Genomic DNA, 19,931 nt, shown 5'->3' with positions numbered 1-19,931 from the left:
GATTCTCGATTCTGTGGCCTCAATGTTGACAGTACAGTGATAACTCTACTGTGTTGTGTTTACATGTACCTGTGTTCACAGTAAAGCACATCTGCAGATATCTATTTGCAAACAGTATTAGCTTATTAGTTGCTGTATTTGTGGATACGTATGGCAGTAATGGTGGTGAACATACACTATAGGGTAGTTTTGTATAGTGGTGAAGAAGAGGTGCCTTTAGTTTAGGTAACCAAGGGAACACACCAGTTTGTAACCACTAGTTACAAGACTCTGTGAACAACCCTCGCCTTGGAAGCTTCCCCAAGTGTTAAAATTAGGTGCCAGTCCCAGATTCAGATCCAGTGACATCGTATTACCGGTTCAGCTACCCGGACACCACTCGTGATCCGATGTCACAGGTCCACTTCTTCCAGTTCCTCTCACCCTTGCCTTTCTTCGCTAATGGGGTCATTAATGGATGGAAAGGTGTTAACTGGTCAGATCTCTAAACCGGTGCCTCTGAACTTTTGAGGATTGATGTCCGGTATCACATCGTACCGTAGCCCACCATTTAACGAGTAAATGGTATTGACGGTTTATCCATCCAATGTGGATCGCAGTACAGAACGGGGTACACTTCTAGTTCCGCAGTGCTGAGTGCATTACTGAGTGTGGGTCAGTGCGCCCTGACTGTGGAAAGTGTGATTCACAACTCTACAGAATGTCATGGAGATTAGACACCTAATACTTGCATCTGTGTTTCCACCTCCAGCCCTCCGACACGCATGCATTGACTGTCCATGTCACGAGGACTGAAATGTGAAATGAGAGGCCAGCACACCGCGGGCTCCAGCGCTGCGGCAGTGGTGACGTTACGCAATCCTTCAGTATCGGTCCATCTCGTGTTCACCAGAGGCACCCGATGACTCTGCGGACCTCTTCCGAAGCTGAAATGTTCCCGTCGTTTCTGGATTGTTCACGTAGATGCAGTCCACAATTCGGTGTGTGATCCGCAGTACGACTCGACGGAGAAATGCTCACGTTCTCCACTGAGGACCCGGAACTGCCGCTCACTTTTTCAGTCAGTGCCCTGCACGTGAACGTGCAGCAGCACTCTCTTTCATCGGTGTGAAGTTGTAGGTCTCCTCGACAGTGCGGTGCGAGGCGACGTCTCGTCCTCCTGCGACACTCCGGGGACCTCGCCGCCGACTTCTCAGTGGGTGGGATCGGGGTCCCAGTGGAGTCCCGGCGGAGCCGTCTCCGCCAGCCGTCCCGCCACGCCGCACCACCTGCAGGGCCTGCTGGGCCGTCCACGGCCTACAGGTCGAGGTACATCACCTGCGAGGCGCAGACGGCGCCGCAGAGCGCGAGGAACGAGGCGACGGCCGCCACGGCGGTGGTGGTGCCGGCCGCGCTCACGATGGCGCCCATGCACATGGAGAGCGCGAACTGCGCCAGGAACACCATGGAGCTGACGATGGCCACGTCGGTGCCCAGGCCGCGCACATGAGACCCCGGCAGCGCCTCCCCCGTCGCCGACACCGAGAACTGCAACAGTGGGGTACTTGTGGGTGTGGCGGTGAGTGTGCATCGAGTCGTGTAGTAGACGAGGCTAGTCCTCCACAGTGTGCTTCCATGTATTCGGCCGAGTCCCTGCGCGATATTTCGACAATTTACTCAGACGTATCGAGGCGCTACGAGTTTCATCGTTACGCGTACCCACTGTGCCTGAACTCCGACCAGACTGCGAACTATTCCTGGTGTGCTGATGAGGACTGTCGATAAAATATCAATACGTATCGGCAATTTTTTCCACCCAATATATCGATGTATTGATCTCAATGTGTTTTTTAAAGTAAAAAAGAAATTTGTGGTAATTTCCTATGGGACCAAACTGCTAAGGTCATTGGGCCCTAGGTTTATGCACTACTTAATCTAAATTAACCTAGGCTAAGGACAACACTTGTGTGTGTCTTGAAGGGAGGATATAAGATGAACATCAACAAAAGCAAAACGAGGATAATGGAATATAGTCGAATTAACTCGGGTGATGTTGAGGGTATTAGATTAGGAAATGAGACACTTAAAGTAGTAAAGGAGTTTTGCTATTTGGGGAGCAAAATAACTGATGATGGTCGAAGTAGAGAGGATATAAAATTTAGACTGGCAATGCCAAGGAAAGCGTTTCTGAAGAAGAGAAATTTGTTAACATCGAGTATAGATTTAAGCGTCAGGAAGTCATTTCTGAAAGTATTTGTATGGAGTGTAGCCATGTATGGAAGTGAAACGTGGACGGTAAATAGTTTGGACAAGAAGAGAATAGAAGCTCTCGAAATGTGGTGCTACAGAAGAATGCTGAAGATTAGATGGGTAGATCACATAACTAATGAGGAAGTATTGACTAGGATTGGGGAGAAGAGAAGTTTGTGGCACAACTTGACCAGAAGAAGGGATCGGTTGGTAGGACATGTTCTGAGGCATCAAGGGATCACCAATTTAATATTGGAGGGCAGCTTGGAGGGTAAAAATCGTAGAGGGAGACCAAGAGATGAATACACTAAGCAGATTCAGAAGCATGTAGGTTGCAGTAGGTACTGGGAGATGAAGAAGCTTGCACAGGATAGAGTAGCATGGAGAGCTGCATCAAACCAGTCTCAGGACTGAACACCACCACAACAACAACAACGACGACGACACACACACACACACACACACACACACACACACACACACACACACACACACACACACACCCATGCCTGAGGGAGTACTCGAACCTCCAACAGGGGTAGCCGCACAAGCTGTGGCAAAGCGCTTTAGACTGCATGGCTACACAGCATGGACTTTTAACGTAATCTCTCGAAATGAGCACTAACCCTGAGAATGGATACCCACTAAGTACGAGGGTCACTCCAAAAGAAATGCGCACTATTTTTTTTTAAATCCATCTTTTATTCTACATGTTTGAAAGACTTACAGTGTGTAGATACATCCTTTAGGAACTGTATTTTCATTTCTCCACATAATTTCCATCCCTCTCAACTGCCTTACGCAATCTCGGAACCAGCGAATGTATACCCGCATGGTAAAATTCTGGACCAACCTGTTGGAGCCACTATTTGGCAGCGTGCACCTCGGAACCAGCGAATGTATACCTGCGAGGTAAAATTCTGGACCAACCTGTTGGAGCCACTATTTGGCAGCGTGCACCTCAGAACCAGCGAATGTATACCTGCATGGTAAAATTCTGGACCAACCTGTTGGAGCCACTATTTGGCAGCGTGCACCTCTGAACCAGCGAATGTATACCTGCATGGTAAAATTCTGGACCAACCTGTTGGAGCCACTATTTGGCAGCGTGCACAAGGGAGTCATCATCTTCAAACCTTGTTCCACGAAGAGAGTCTGTCAGATTCCCAAAGAGCTGATAGTCACATGGAGCCAGGTCAGGACTGTAAGGCGGGTGTTTCAGTGTTGTCCGTCCGAGTTCTGTGATCGCTTCCACAATTTTTTGACTGACATGTGGCCGTGCATTGTCGTGCAACAGCAAAACATCCTGCTTCTGCCGATGTGTTCGAACACGACTCAGTCGAGCTTGCAGTTTCTTCAGTGTTGGTTCCACTTGGCATGATGTCTACAAGCAAGAGTCCTTCACAATCGAAAAACACCGTAGCCAAACTTTTCCAGCAGAAGGTGTGGTCTTGAATTTTTTTTCTTGGGTGAATTTGCATGATGCCACTCTGGTGAAAAATGATGGAGCCATGTTTCATCACCTGTCGCAATTCTTCCAAGAAATTCATCTGCAGCATTCTCGTACTGTTCCAAAAGTTCGCAGCACACGGTTTTTCCTGGGAGCCCACCTGGCACTAACCTTTTATAACGCCAACACTTCCAGCATTCTGCAAACAGTTCCTTCCCCTATCCCAACGTAGCGTAACAATTCGTTCACTGTGATGCGTCTGTCAGCAGTCACCAATTCGTTTATTCTCTGCATATTGTCTGGAGTGTGTGCAGTACGAGGCCTGCCGCTGCGAGGACAATCCTCAATATTGCCGTGCCCGCTTTCATCACGTAACCTGCTTGCCCACCGATTAACTGTACTGCGATCGACAGCAGCATCTCCATACACCTTTTTCACCCTCTCATGGATGTTTCCCACTGTCTCGTTTCGACAGCGCAGGATTCTATGACAGCACGTTGTTTCTGACGAACGTCAAGTGTAGCAACCATCTTGAAGACATGCTGTGACGGCGTCACTCATGTGAACATGTTGAACTAAGCTTGAAAACAAGCGGGAAGGATGTATCTACACACTGTAAAACTTTCACACATGCAGAATGAAAACTGTATTTTTACAAAAATAGTGTGCATTTTTTTTTTGGAGTAACCCTTGTACATCTGCATCTAAGAGGGTCATTCAATAATTAAGGAGACAAATTGGTCTGGCCAAAAAACTGTTAGTAGGGCAACTTTGGTACTTTTATGGCTTTAAGTTGGCATCACTGGGATGAGCCCTGATCAGCTGCTGTATCAACATTGTTTTGTTTATAACCTAAAAATACATTTCAAGATAGCGAGTCCGTTTGAAACGTCCACATTAGTTGAACAGCGTTCTGTTATTCGTTTTTTACTTGCTGAAGGCGAGAAACCAGTGAATATATAGAGTAAAATGTCTAAAGTTTATGGTCAACGTTGTATGAATCGTGCAAATTTTTACAAGTAGGTATAGCGGTTCAAAAATGGTGGCGACTGAGTGACTGACGAACACCGCTCCGGCCGCCCAGTTGCAGTTTCAACTCCCTCACTTGAAAGTCGATTTGATGACACTATTCTTGCCGACCGCCATGTGACTGTGGAAATGATAGTTGATATGGTTCAAGTTAGTAGTGGTACAGCTCATAACATTATCTGTAACAAGCTGAAGTACCGCAAAACGTGCAAGATGGGTCCCAAAGGAGTTGACATGGTTATACAAGGAAGCAGGGTTGACAGTGTGCACAGAGCGAAAGGAACGTTATGAGAGAGAAGGTGAGCACTTTCTCAACAAAATTTTAACTTGCGACGAAACTTCTGTTCACTATTACGAGCCAGAATGAAAAAGACAAAGCATGGAGTGGAAGCACACCAACACAACTGTCAAGAAAAAATTCAAAACCCAAGCATCAACAGGAAAAGTCATGTTGACGGTGTTTTGGATTGCTGAAGGTCCAGTTTTTTGTGATTATCTCAATGAGCAGCATACAATGAAAAACCGATACTACTCGGATTTGTTTTTAAACAAGGTGAAGCCAGCCATGAGAGAGAGAAGTCGTGGATCTCAGAGGAGAGGTGTGATTCTCCAGCAAGACAACGCACACCCCTCATATTACTCAACTAACCCGTGAAACCATCGACAAAATGGGCTGGGGAGTACTGCCTCATCCCATTTACAGTCCTGATTTCGCACCTAGTGTTTTCCATTTGTTTGGTGCTCTGAAGGAGGCATTACGTGGGAAGAGATTCCAAGACAATGAGGACATGAAAAACTTTGCGGCAAATTGGTTCAAACATCAAGATAAAGAGTTCTTTACAGCCGGAATAAAAAAGGTTGTAGACCGTTAGAACAAGTGCATAAATGTTCAAAGGGATTGTGTTGAAAAGTAGAAAAAGTGTCGTTTTGTAAAAATTACCACTTTTTTCTCCAGAGAAATTTGTCTCTTTAATGATTGAATGACCCTTGTACATCTACACGGATACTCTACAAATCACACTTAAGCGCCTGCCAGAGGGTTCATCGAACGACCTTCACAATAATTCTATATTATACCAATTTCGAGGGGCATGAAAGGGAAGCAGTGGTTGGGAAAGGAGTGAGACAGGGTTGTAGCCTCTCCCCGATGTTATTCAATCTGTATATTGAGCAAGCAGTAAAGGAAACAAAAGAAAAATTCGGAGTAGGTATTAAAATTCATGGAGAAGAAGTAAAAACTTTGAGGTTCGCCGATGACATTGTAATTCTGTCAGAGACAGCAAAGGACTTGGAAGAGCAGTTGAACGGAATGGACAGTGTCTTGAAAGGAGGATATAAGATGAACATCAACAAATGCAAAACGAGGATAATGGAATGTAGTCAAATTAAATCGGATCATGCTGAGGGGATTAGATTAGGAAATGAGACACTTAAAGTAGTAAAGGAGTTTTGCTATTTAGGGAGTAAAATAACTGATGATGGTCGAAGTAGAGAGGATATAAAATGTAGACTGGCAATGGCAAGGAAAGCGTTTCTGAAGAAGAGAAATTTGTTAACATCGAGTATAGATTTAAGTGTCAGGAAGTCGTTTCTGAAAGTATTTGTATGGAGTGTAGCCATGTATGGAAGTGAAACGTGGACGATAAATAGTTTAGACAAGAAGAGAATAGAAGCTTTCGAAATGTGGTGCTACAGAAGAATGCTGAAGGTTAGATGGGTAGATCACATAACTAATGAGGAGGTATTGAATAGAATTGGGGAGAAGAAGAGTTTGTGGCACAACTTGACTAGAAGAAGGGATTGGTTGGTAGGACATGTTCTGAGGCTTCAAGGGATCACCAATTTAGTACTGGAGGGCAGGAGACCAAGAGATGAATACACTAAGCAGATCCAGAAGGATGTAGGCTGCAGTAAGTACTGTGAGATGAAGAAGCTTGCACAGGATAGAGTGGCATGGAGAGCTGCATCAAACCAGTCTCAGGAGTGAAGACCACAACAACAACAACCAATCTCGAGTAGTGTGTGGAGGCACGCGGGCTAGCCGCGTGGTCTATGGAGCCTTGCCACAATTCGCGTGGCTCCCACCATTCGAGGTTAGAGTCCTCCCTTGGGCATGGGTGTGTATGTTGTTCTTCGCATAAGTTAGTTTAAGTTAGATTAAGTAGTGTGTAAGCCTAGGGACGGATGACCTCAGCAGTTTGGTCCCATAGGAACTTACCACAAAAAACTTCTTGATCTCCAGGTAACTACTGCAACCAACAGCCTTCTGGATTTGTGTAGTGTATTCATTTCTTGGTCTCCCTCCACGATTTTTACCCTCCGTGCTGCCCTCCGATACTACAATGGTGATCCCTTGATGCCTTAGAACATGTCTTACCAACGGATCTCTTCTTCTAGCCAAGTTGTGCCACCAATTCCTCTTCTCCCCATTTCTATTCAATACCTCCCCATTAGTTACGTCCTCTACCCATCTAATTTTCAGCATTCTTCTGTAGCAACACATTTCAAAAGCTTCTATTCTCTTCTTGTCTAAACTAGTTATCACCAATGTTTCTCTCCCGTACATGGCTGCACTCCATTCACATACTTTCAGAAAAAAAACTTCCTAACACTTAAATCTTCTTCAGAAACGCTTTCCTTGCCATTGCCAGTCTACATTTCATATCCTCTCTACTTCGACCATCATCAGTTATTTTGCTTGCCAGTGAGCAAAACTCATCTACTACTTTAAGTGTTTAGTTTCCTAATCTAATTCCTTCAGCACCACCTGATTTAATTCGACTACATTCCATTATCAAAAATGGTTCAAATGGCTCTGAGCACTATAGGACTCAACTGCTGTGGTCATCAGTCCCCTAGAACTTAGAACTATTTAAACCTAACTAACCTAAGGACATCACACACATCCATGCCCGAAGCAGGATTCGAACCTGCGACCGTAGCAGTCACACGGTTCCGGACTGCGCGCCTAGAACCGCGAGACCACCGCGGCTGGCCCCATTCCATTATCCTCGTTTTGTTTCTGTTGATGTTCATCTTATACCCTCCTTTCAAGACACTGTCCATTCCGTTCAACTGCTCTTCCAAGTACTTTGCTGTCTCTGACAGAATTACAATGTCATCGGCGAACCTTAAAGTTTTTATTTCTTCTCCATGGATTTTGGTACCTACTCCTAATTTTTCTTTAGTTTCCTTTACTGCTTGCTCAATATACAGATTGCACAACATCGGGGAGAGGCTACAACCCCGTCTCACTCCCTTCCCAACCACTGCTTCCCTTTCATGTCCCTTGACTCTTATAACTGCCATCTGTTTTCTGTACAAATTGTAAATAGCCTTTCGCTCCCTGCATTTTACCCCTACCACCTTCGGAATTCGAAAGAGAGTATTCCAGTCAACATTGTCAAAAGCTTTCTCTAAGTCTAGAAATAATAGAAACGTACGTTTGCCTTTCCTTAATCTATCTTCTAAGATAAGTCGTAGGGTCAATATTGCCTCACGCGTTGCAGCATTTCTATGGAATCCAAACTGATCTTCCCCGACGTCGGCTTACAGGAGTTTTTCCATTCGTCTTTACAGAATTTGTATTAGAATTTTGCAGCCATGACTTATTAAACTGATTGTTCGGTTATTTTCACATCTGTCAACACCTGCTTTCTTTGGGATTGGATTTATTATATTCTTCTTGAAGTCTGAGGGTATTTCACCTGTCTCATACATCATCGACTGCTGTGACCCTTCCACTGGATTCAAACAGAAAAAATGTCGGATATGTTCAGATTTCTCCACTTGTCACTCCCATTTTCCGGCGTCCACTATCTACAAATGACAAAATGACAATGTGTAAACTCAAATAGCAACAGCGAACTACAAATAATAAATGACAATCGCTAAATGAATCCATGACAACCGAAATAACGAGATACAAAACAAAAACGCAACGAATTTATGTACCGACGTAATATAGCCACACTGTATTTAACTTGCAACTTGGTTTTCATAATACTTCTGCGTAATCTGAATTCTCTCGCTGGTTGTTGGTGTGTGGTAGATTAAAGTTGTAACAGTAGACATACTACGGACGAGATTTTCCAGACTCCTGCGCTTTTAAATGTCAGTAGGATCCTTGTCCTTAGGTAAATGACAATATTGCAACTTTGAACTTTTTTGTTTTCAGAGTAATGTTTGTAATTTGTGATGAAAGATGAGAGGACACAATAAATGAGTGCTGTCATGTGGAAATGCAATACTAAATTACAGGGTTATTCTAAATCATGGACACATTTTCAAAACTTCGTATTTATTCAAGTACAAACCGAAAATGAAGAAGTTTTATACCAGAATGTGATTTTCAGTCTGCAGCGGAGTGTGCGCTGATATGAAACTTCTCGGCAGATTAAAACTGTGTGCCGGACCGAGACTCGAACTCGGGACCTTTCCCTTTCGCGGGCAAGTGCTCTACCAACTGAGCTACCCAATCACGACTCAAGCCCTGTCCTCACAGCTTTACTTCTGCCAGTACCTCGTCTCCTACTTTCCCAACTTTACAGAAGCTCTCCTGCAAAACTTTCAGAACTAGTACTCCTGAAAGAAAGGTTCACAGGAGAGCTTCTGTAAAGTTGGGAAAGTAGGAGACGAGGAACTGGCACAATTGAAGCTGTGAGGACGGGGCTTGAGTCGTGCTTGGGGAGCTCAGTTGGTAGAGCACTTGCCCGCGAAAGGGAAAGGTCCCGAGTTCGAGTCTCGGTCCGGCACACAGTTTTAAGCATCCAGGAAGTTCCAAGTTTTATACCAATGAAAAGCGGAAGTTTCAAAGTTATCTCGCAATCTTTGATATCTGTTTAGTAAATTGTATTTAATTAGTTTTAATAATTATTTAATTATAAATGTGATAAATGTTAAATATTGCCACCGCTGGCTGCACAGCAAACATCGACACGGTGGCCAAACTCGTCCCACACATGCAAAAGCGTATCTGCTGTTACTGGGTGCACGGCAGCGGTGATCCGGTTCCGGAGATTATTCAGAGTGGCCGGTAGAGGTGGACACAAGCAGCTCCCTTCATGTAACCCCAATAAGAAATAGTCATAGGGTGTGAGATCAGGAGACCTCAGTGGCCAGAAGTGCAGAGCCAGGTGCTCAAGTCCCGTGCGACCGATCCAGCACTGAGGAAGGGACTGACTTCAAAAGTCTTGTGCATCGCAGTGCCAAGCGGGCGGAGCTCCATGTGTTGGAAAATGAAGTCCTGGGAACCTTCTGTAAGTCGAGGGAACAGCCATTGTTCCAACGTGTCCAGGTATGTGATTCCCGTTACAGTTCTTTCGGCAAAGAACAATGCCCCGTCAACCCTTGTACAGGATACAGCACAGAAGACATCAATCTTCTTTGAGTCTCTTTCGTACTGCAATCGTGAATGTGTATTTTCAAAATCCCACATGCGAACATTGTGTCTGTTGACTTTTCCACTAAAGTGGAATTTCGCTTCATCGCTAAAAATTACACACTGTAGAAATGCGTCGTGGTCCATCCTCGCTAGCGCATAACCACAAAATGCGATACGCTTCTGTTTGTCATTGGGGTTTGAGAGGGTGCACAAGTTTTAATCAGTAGGGCCTGTACAGCAAACGCTGTCTCAGAACTTTCCATACAGTTGCTTGGGATATTCCAAGTTCTCGACTAGCTCTATTGGTAGACTTACCGGGACTGTGCACAGAACTTTCTCGATGTGTAGGATATCATCCTCTGACACACGCAGTCAGCCTGTGCTTTTTCCTTTGCACACAGTCCCACTCTGCTTAAATTACTTAAGCCGACAGCTAATGCTTTAATGAGTCGGAGGGCGAATACCGAATTTGGTACGCAATGCCTGCTGCACTGCAAGGTGCGGCTGGCCGGGGTGGCCGAGCTGTTCTAGGCGCTACAGTCTGGAACCGCGTGACCGCTACGGTCTCAGGTTCAAATCCTGCCTCGGGCATGGATGTGTGTGATGTCCTGAGGTTAGTTAGGTTTAAGTAGTTCTACGTTCTAGGGGACTGATGACCACAGCAGTTAAGTCCCATAGTGCTCAGAGCCATTTGAACCATTTTGCAACGTGCGACTCACTTTTCTGGAACTCGAGAACGCAGAAAACCTTGTGCTCCACAGCCGCCATCTCACTCACGACTGGCAGTGAAACGGAATGGCGGCCCTACTGCCGCGCGCGAACTCTACTGGCCGCTTCTGAAACCATCACTGCCTGCCTGCCACCATAGCCACACGACATTTCCATTTACCACCCGCAAAAAACTTTGAAACTTCTCCTTTTCAATGGTGAAAAAGCTTGGATTTTTACTTGAATACATACAAATATTTGGAAATGGGACCATCAGAATAAGCATGTATATTAAAGTTGTGTCAGAGTGCCGGCTGAAGGGTGAAGCGTGGAGACGGCAGCCCAGAGAGAGTGTGGCGTGCGCAGGAGGAGAGCTGCGGCCGTACCGTGCCGGAGGCGTGGTAGTGCGCGACCAGCAGGTAGGGCATGGTGAAGAGCGTCGAGTACATGACGCCGGCCGTCCACGAGAAGAGGATGACGCCGACGCGGCCCTTGGTCAGCGCCATGAGCGCCATGCCAGCGCTGTAGAAGAGCAGCCCGCCCACGTACACCTTGCGTGCCCTGCAGCACAACACGACACCATACAGCCTGGACCGCTGTCTCGTACACTAATGGCTTAGCACAAGTCTGACAACACAGAAAAAAAAATCTATTGTTACAACTGAAATTCACTACTCTAAATACCACTTCTGTTTCTTTTTCAGTTACAATTCGATTTCAATTTCTTTCTCTTATACATTCCGTTTTGATAATGATTAAAATTCTTCTGGGTATTATGCCACGTCATTGCTACGATTAACAACAATAATAAACTAAAACTGACGTTTCCGCCGAATTGCAATGGCCTTCCTCAGGGCACGACTGATTTTGCGTGGGGTTGATCTGTTATTCTGCGCAACGGGTTAATATGAGATGTACCTTTTACCCTGTGGCTCCTGCAAGATGCAATTCCCACCCCCACACTACTACAGAAGTCAGACAGACGCTCCTAACGTTCTAAAGAGAAATGCCTGAAAAACTTTCAGCAATAAATATCTTCTGGAGTCATCCGCTGTTAGGAAATGACACAAAAATTCACGAAATTTCTTACGTAACTAGTAGGATACTTGGGTACTGGAGTAGTGCTAGTTAGTGTAAGAAAAGCATGAAACTAAGAAAATTATTATTTATTTTGCAAAAATTCTGAAAAATCACAATGGCACTTTTAGTTATGAAGTGAACAAGTTATATCCTGGTTCTTTTCGGAATGTGAAGTTACCTCTCAAGGATAGGATTTGCTAATTAAATTTCTATACAAAGTTTAAGATGGTTGTTGACTTGGGAGAATGGCTGAGAGGCGCGCCTACTCAACTTGAATAAACATCCTTTAGATTGTTGCTAGGTACGGTCGAGGCTGTTGCGTGTGAAATGCAGTGAAGTGTGCTGTTGTGGAGGAACTATGGGGCTCGCAAGAGCTGTAGCGCACAATACCGTAAGCTGCGATGACTGCTGTCTGCGCCGTTCGCTTCTGACAAATAAGATAACTCTCGTTCTATCTGGATTGACCTTCGCCAAACAAACTCTCCCTATGCCTTGATGAAGTCAAGGATTCCTATTCGCCCCTAGTCTAACTATTGGCGTGGTACACCGGTCAGATAACCAGTCCACCGCGATGCCACTCAAAAATTCGCTCGCAGGCGTTTAACTATAACTCTGTCCGTTCACACCGCACGATAAGTGTGCTGGCCAACACAGTGAACAACGCTTAATTGCAAGGACTCAATATAGAGAGTCGCACTTCAATTCGCTCTTGACAGAGGTGCTCTCCCAGTGAAGTACTGAGGAGAGACTTGTTCCTCGCTCTTTCGAGTCCACGTACGAGCGCGCACGCTCTTGTTACGTGTTCTCACTCCAAGAGTGACAACAGAACGGCGCTTCTCCACGCCAGACGTGAAGGGGTATATCTTTCGGTCTCTTCCATCATTCCTTCAGCTCGAGGCGCCAGAAATATCGTATGCGAATCAGCATTGCTCTTCTAAAACGGGAGAATGACGTTTCGTTTAAGGCGACCAAAAAATGGTTCAAATGGCTCTGAGCACTATGGGACTATGGGACATCTGTGGTCATCAGTCCCCTAGAACTTAGAACTAACCTAAGGACGTCACACACATCCATGCCCGAGGCAGGATTCGAACCTGCGACCGTAGCAGTCGCGCGGTTCCGGACTGAGCGCCTAGAACCGCGAGACCACCGCAGCCGGCAAGGCGACCAATCCGGAAATTTGTAGTATCGGCGTTTCGCGTTTGCTATCTCCCTGTTAAAATCTCTGAAACTGCGCGCTATGTGTAAAGAATGCGTAGGCTGGCCGCTCCCACACAATGTAGCGGAATTTGCTTTTAAGCCGAACACTTGGTCGTTCCTCCTTTCCCTCGGGCGAACGCTGTCTGCTCTACGGGCGGTCACTGGCCGACGTAGATGGGTTGGGACTGGGCTCCTGGCGTGCGGTTGCCTCTCTCAAACTAAAAGCTCCTGTGACCGTCGTGTCTGGAATGTATGTGTGTACGCCAGCCTCGAGTATTTCAACCACAGTGCGCAATTGCGATTTATTAGTTATTTGCATATCCTTTACATCAATGCATACAACATTGACTTTGTCTTATCGAGTTTGGGTTCGAATGAAGCGTCTTGATGTGCGGAATATGATTGTGAGGACGGAATATGTAAGCAATGAAGGTCAGGAGACCACGACGTCTTACATAGGTGCTTCTATTTATTACAGACAATCGATGTCTGACATCACTATTGTAAAACTTTTAATTGCCCCTCTAATATGATTGGCTAGTTATGATGAAAGGGAAGATGGAAGGAAAGAAGATATTCGTGGGTGTCCATGTCGTCAAAGATTGGTAGCACTGCAGGTGTTCACAAACTACGGTGTGAGTGCGGAGCTGCCTACATAGGAGAAACAGGGAGACCTGTCAGCTTACGCGTAACAAAAAAATGGCTCTGAGCACTATGGGACTTAACTTCTGAGGTCACCAGTCCCCTAGAACGTAGAACTACTTAAACCTAACTAACCTAAGGACATCACACACATCCATGCCCGAGGCAGGATTCGAACCTGCGACCGTAGCGGTCCCGCGGTTCCAGACTGTAGCGCCTAGAACCGCTTGGCCACTCCGGCCGCCTTACGAGTAACAGAACACGAACGCTATGTACGAACAATAAATCGGCGATAACGGAACACTTCCGTGACTGGGGACAACCTATCAGGTTCTAGGAGGCCCGAGTACTGGCGAAAGAATCGTGGATGCGAGAAGGCAAAATACTGGAGGCTTTCGAAATTATTAAGCAGCCTGACGACATCAACAGAGAAGATGGCTACAAACTCCCGGCGTCCTGGCTGCCGGCCATCCCAGTCCAACGGGCCGCGAGCGGTCGCGGGGCAGAAGCTACACGGGACACGGGCGTATCTGTAGAGCAACTGTCAGTCCACTTCCGCGCACACCAGGAGCAAAACTTGCCGACCAGAAGCCGAACGCTGATTGGCGGACAGCTACCAATCGTTGACGACATGGACATCCAGGAATAGCCTCTTCCCTTACTTCATGACTAGCCAATCATATTAGAGGGACAATTAAAGGTTTTACAACAGTGTCGTCAGACATCGATAGTCTGTAGTAAATAGAATCATGATAGAAGGTTGTATACATGGGAGAACCCTGGAGATACTAAAAGGTATCACATAGATTATATAATGGTAAGAAAGAGATTTAGGAACCAGGTTTTAAATTGTAAGACATTTCCAGGGGCAGATGTGGACTCTAACCACAATCTGTTGGTTATGACCTGTAGATTAAAACTGAAGGAACTGCAAAAAGGTGGGACTTAAATGAGATGGGACCTGGATAAACTGAAAGAACCAGAGGTTGTACAGAGTTTCAGGGACAGCATAAGGGAACAATTGACAGGAATGGGGGAAAGAAATACAGTAGAAGAAGAATGGGTAGCTTTGAGGGATGAAGTAGTGAAGGCAGCAGAGGATCAAGTAGGTAAAAAGACGAGGTGTAGTAGAAATCCTTGGGTAACAGAAGAAATATTGAATTTAATTGATGAAAGGAGAAAATATAAAAATGCAGTAAAGGAAGCAGGCAAAAAGGAACACAAACGTCTCAAAAATGAGATCGACAGGAAGTGCAAAATGGCTAAGCAGGGATGGCTAGAGGACAAATGTAAGGATGTAGAGGCTTATCTCACTAGGGGTAAGATAGATACCGCCTACAGGAAAATTAGAGAGACCTTTGGAGATAAGAGAACGACTTGTATGAATATCAAGAGCTCAGATGGAAACCCAGTTCTAAGCAAAGAAGGGAAAGCAGAAAGGTGGAAGGAGTATATAGAAGGTCTATACAAGGGCGATGTACTTGAGGACAATATTATGGAAATGGAAGAGGATGTAGATGAAGATGAAATGGGAGATACGATACTGCGTGAAGAGTTTGACAGAGCACTGACAGACCTGAGTCGAAACAAGGCCCCCGGAGTAGACAACATTCCATTGGAACTACTGATCGCCTTGGGAGAGCCAGTCATTACAAAACTCTACCATCTGGTGAGCAAGATGTATGAAACAGGCGAAATACCCTCAGACTTCAAGAAGAATATAATAATTCCAATCCCAAAGAAAGCAGGTGTTGACAGATGTGAAAATTACCGAACTATCAGTTTAATAAGTCACAGCTGCAAAATACTAACGCGAATTCTTTACAGACGAATGGAAAAACTAATAGAAGCCAACCTCTGGGAAGATCAGTTTGAATTCCGTAGAAACACTGGAACACGTGAGGCAATACTGACCTTACGATTTATCTTAGAAGAAAGATTAAGAAAAGGCAAACCTACGTTTCTAGCATTTGTAGACTTAGAGAAATCTTTTGACAATGTTGACTGGAATACTCTCTTTCAAATTCTAAAGGTGGCAGGGGTAAAATACAGGGAGCGAAAGGCTATTTACAATTTGTACAGAAACCAGATGGCAGTTATAAGAGTCGAGGGACATGAAAGGGAAGCAGTGGTTGGGAAGGGAGTAAGACAGGGTTGTGGCCTCTCCCCGATGTTATTGAATCTGTATATTGAGCAAGCAGTAAAGGAAACAAAAGAAAAATTCGGAGTAGGTATTAAAATCCATGGAGAAGAAATAAAAACTTTGAGGTTCGCCGATGACATTGTAATTCTGTCAGAGACAGAAAAGGACTTGGAAGAGCAGTTGAATGGAAGGGACAGTGTCTTGAAAGGAGGACATAAGATGAACATCAACAAAAGCAAAACGAGGATAATGGAATGTAGTCTAATGAAGTCGGGTGATGCTGAGGGAATTAGATGAGGAAATGAGACACTTAAAGTAGTAAAGGAGTTTTGCTATTTGGGGAGCAAAATAACTGATGATTGTCGAAGTAGAGAGGATATAAAATGTAGACTGGCAATGGCAAGAAATCGTTTCTGAAGAAGAGAAATTTGTTAACATCGAGTATAGATTTAAGTGTCAGGAAGTCATTTCTGAAAGTATTTGTATGGAGTGTAGCCATGTATGGAAGTGAAACATGGACGATAAATAGTTTGGACAAGAAGAGAATAGAAGCTTTCGAAATGTGGTGCTACAGAAGAATGCTGAAGATTAAATGGGTAGATCACATAACTAATGAGGAAGTACTGAATAGGATTGGGGAGAAGAGAAGTTTGTGGCACAACTTGACCAGAAGACGGGACCGGTTGGTAGGACATGTTCTGATGCATCAAGGGATCACCAATTTAGTATTGGAGGGTAGCGTGGAGGGTAAAAATCGTAGAGGGAGACCAAGAGATGAATACACTAAGCAGATTCAGAAGGATGTAGGTTGCAGTAGGTACTGGGAGATGAAGAAGCTTGCACAGGATAGAGTAGCATGGAGAGCTGCATCAAACCAGTCTCAGGACTGAAGACCACAACAACAACATCCCCATGCAAAACCAGCCGTGCCATGAGGAAGGCCGTTGCAATTCGGCCGAAACGTCGGTTTTAGTTTATTATTGTTGTTAGTTTCAGAAATGACGCGGCATAATACCCAGAAGAATTGTAATCACTATCAAAAAGAAGGCTTCGGAAGTCTGTGTTCTTAAAACATTTCTTTTTGTAACACACAATTCAATTTCAATATTTCAATTTCTTTTTCTTATGTACAATTCAGTTTAATTTTCCTTATACACAGTTCAATTAAAATTCATACACCTGGTTAATCACCCAAAACTTGCACCGCAAATATTGCGGAAACGGAAAGTGCTATTGGCGTACGGTTCTCACACAATGGAGTGGTAGCCAGTGGTTCGCATTCTTAGCCATTACACAGATTGTAATAATACTTAAAAAGTGCATTTCTTGTGCAAACGTACATTTTTTAAAATGGATCAATGCCTATTGTCACTAACACACTAAAAGTAGGGACATTAGAATGTGAGTGGTGTTTGTTGCAGGATTCTAGTGTGTCGTTTACGAGACATCGTATTTTGAAAAGTTCCCACACCGACACTTGTACAATACCTGTAATAGCACACCTTACCAACAAGACAAGTTATGAGGACTCTGAACAGCAAGGAGACGACTGGTCATCACAGGTCGAGTTCAAAATGACCACCGGCAGCAGCAGTACACGCTTCCATGGACTCGTGCCAGCATTTCAGCCGAGATGTCCGAGCAGGCTGCAGTGGTACGTCGCTCCTTATCATCGGCTGTAGTTGGTATGCCCTTGTAGGCAGCGTCTTTCAGCATTCCCCACATCAAAAAAGTGTACAGGTGTCAAATCCGGGGTACAGCCTAGCTGAGGCACAGGTCCTCTGCGTCCAGTGCAACAATTTGGAAACAATTCCTGAAGACATGGTGCAGTACTCGGTGCAGTATGGGCTGGACACCTACCATGTTGGTACCGCAGGCACCTTCTAGGCTGCAGAGGAACGTCCTCTAGCATCCGTGGAAGATGGTCTATTAGGAGGCAGTGACACTTCGGTGCGTTCTATGTTCCATCCATAAAACACAGGCCTACGAGCTGATGGTTCGCTATCCCACACTACAACTCCACACTCCACGGACGCTGACATTCCAGCTGAGGAAGTATCGAGACTTGTCTCCTGTCTTAATACCCATATACAGAAGTTAACATGATTCTCATAATTGTTTCCATGCAGCTCTTGCTGCAGAGCGATGTGATAGGGGTCGAACTTACGTCGACAGAGAAGGTGTGAGACAGTTGCCTGACTGATCCCACTTCCTGGTGTGACAGCGTGGGGGATAACGCGCGGATCAGCAGCAACAGCAGCAACAACATTAATTACCCCTCTTCTGTCCTCACTTGTTGCCCATCGTCCGCTCAAGACCCACTGCTTGGACTGCCATTCACTGAGTGACGAGCAAGTCGCAGTGTACTGAAGGAACACACTGTAAGCAAACACGACATCGTACCTGGCAACTAGCGCAGGTTGACTGCCAAAAACAAATGTCGGTGTGTACACTATTCAAAATAAGATACATTGCAAACTACTCTCATTAGAATCCTGCGACAAACACCACTGACATTCTGATTTCCCCTACTATCAGTGTATTAATGTCAACAGCCATTGTTTGCAAAAAAAATACACATTTTAAGTATTATTACAATCTGTTTATTGGCTAACAGTACTAGCCCCGACTGATGATGACGAGGTCCCATACTCCAAGGAGTGTAGGTAGGTGACAATGCCGGATACCCACTCCATCTACTAGGCAAGGTCTTAGCAGAGGTGGTGTGCCAGTGCCTTCCTCCGACCTTAATGGGGAGGAATGATGATGATGATGATGATGATCATGATGATGATCATGATGATCATGATGAAGACGACACAACAACACCCAGTCATCTTGAAGCAGGGAAAATTCCTGACCCCGCTGGGAGTCGAGCCCAGGACCCCATCCGCAAGAAGCCGCGGACTAGCACCGACTACCAGTCCATTATGTGACAAACACACATGAATAGCACGTTCCATTTCCCAATATGTGCGGTGCAAGTTTTATGTGATTAATCCTGTATACTAGAAATGCTAGTTTATAAGCACTAAAGAAATGTAAGGTTTTGTAATTAAATGTTTCCCTGAGACATTTAAGTCTCTTATTATTGTCATCTACGACAATGATCGAAGGAGACGAAATCAATTAAAATTTGTGCTACACCCAGGATTCGCCCCCGGGTCTTCTTACTTGCGGGGTAGATATGCTAACGATTACTCCACCGCAGAACGATGGTCAACATTGCTGCACGAACTATTTAAGCTGAGTGCCCTCCCCACCACAAACTTCAATTCATTTCTCCATTATACACTCCTGGAAATGGAAAAAAGAACACCGTGAATTCATTGTCCCAGGAAGGGGAAACTTTATTGACACATTCCTGGGGTCAGATACATCACATGATCACACTGACAGAACCACAGGCACATAGACACAGGCAACAGAGCATGCACAATGTCGGCACTAGTACAGTGTATATCCACCTTTCGCAGCAATGCAGGCTGCTATTCTCCCATGGAGACGATCGTAGAGATGCTGGATGTAGTCCTGTGGAACGGCTTGCCATGCCATTTCCACCTGGCGCCTCAGTTGGACCAGCGTTCGTGCCGGACGTGCAGACCGCGTGAGACGACGCTTCATCCAGTCCCAAACATGCTCAATGGGGGACAGATCCGGAGATCTTGCTGGCCAGGGTAGTTGACTTACACCTTCTAGAGCACGTTGGGTGGCACGGGATACATGCGGACGTGCATTGTCCTGTTGGAACAGCAAGTTCCCTTGCCGGTCTAGGAATGGTAGAACGATGGGTTCGATGACGGTTTGGATGTACCGTGCACTATTCAGTGTCCCCTCGACGATCACCAGTGGTGTACGGCCAGTGTAGGAGATCGCTCCCCACACCATGATGCCGGGTGTTGGCCCTGTGTGCCTCGGTCGTATGCAGTCCTGATTGTGGCGCTCACCTGCACGGCGCCAAACACGCATACGACCATCATTGGCACCAAGGCAGAAGCGACTCTCATCGCTGAAGACGACACGTCTCCATTCGTCCCTCCATTCACGCCTGTCGCGACACCACTGGA

At 45.5% G+C, this 19,931-nt stretch overlaps 1 protein-coding gene across 1 annotated transcript in view; it reads right to left on the bottom strand.

Annotated features, from left to right (window-relative positions):
• Positions 1-1,296: 1,296 nt before the first annotated feature.
• LOC126214950 (uncharacterized) overlaps positions 1,297-19,931 on the bottom strand; it is a 154,881-nt gene continuing 136,246 nt past the window's right edge. Inside the window, exons 26-27 of the mRNA XM_049941586.1 lie at positions 11,186-11,360; positions 1,297-1,527 (exon numbers count right to left, since the gene is read on the bottom strand). Of these exons, the coding sequence (XP_049797543.1) occupies positions 1,297-1,527; positions 11,186-11,360 (406 nt within the window). The remainder of the gene's footprint in view (positions 1,528-11,185; positions 11,361-19,931) is intronic.

The sequence above is a fragment of the Schistocerca nitens genome, chromosome 12 (genome assembly GCF_023898315.1).
Source record: "Schistocerca nitens isolate TAMUIC-IGC-003100 chromosome 12, iqSchNite1.1, whole genome shotgun sequence".
Lineage (NCBI taxonomy): Eukaryota > Metazoa > Arthropoda > Insecta > Orthoptera > Acrididae > Schistocerca > Schistocerca nitens.
This window is presented reverse-complemented; position numbering and strand designations above follow the sequence as displayed.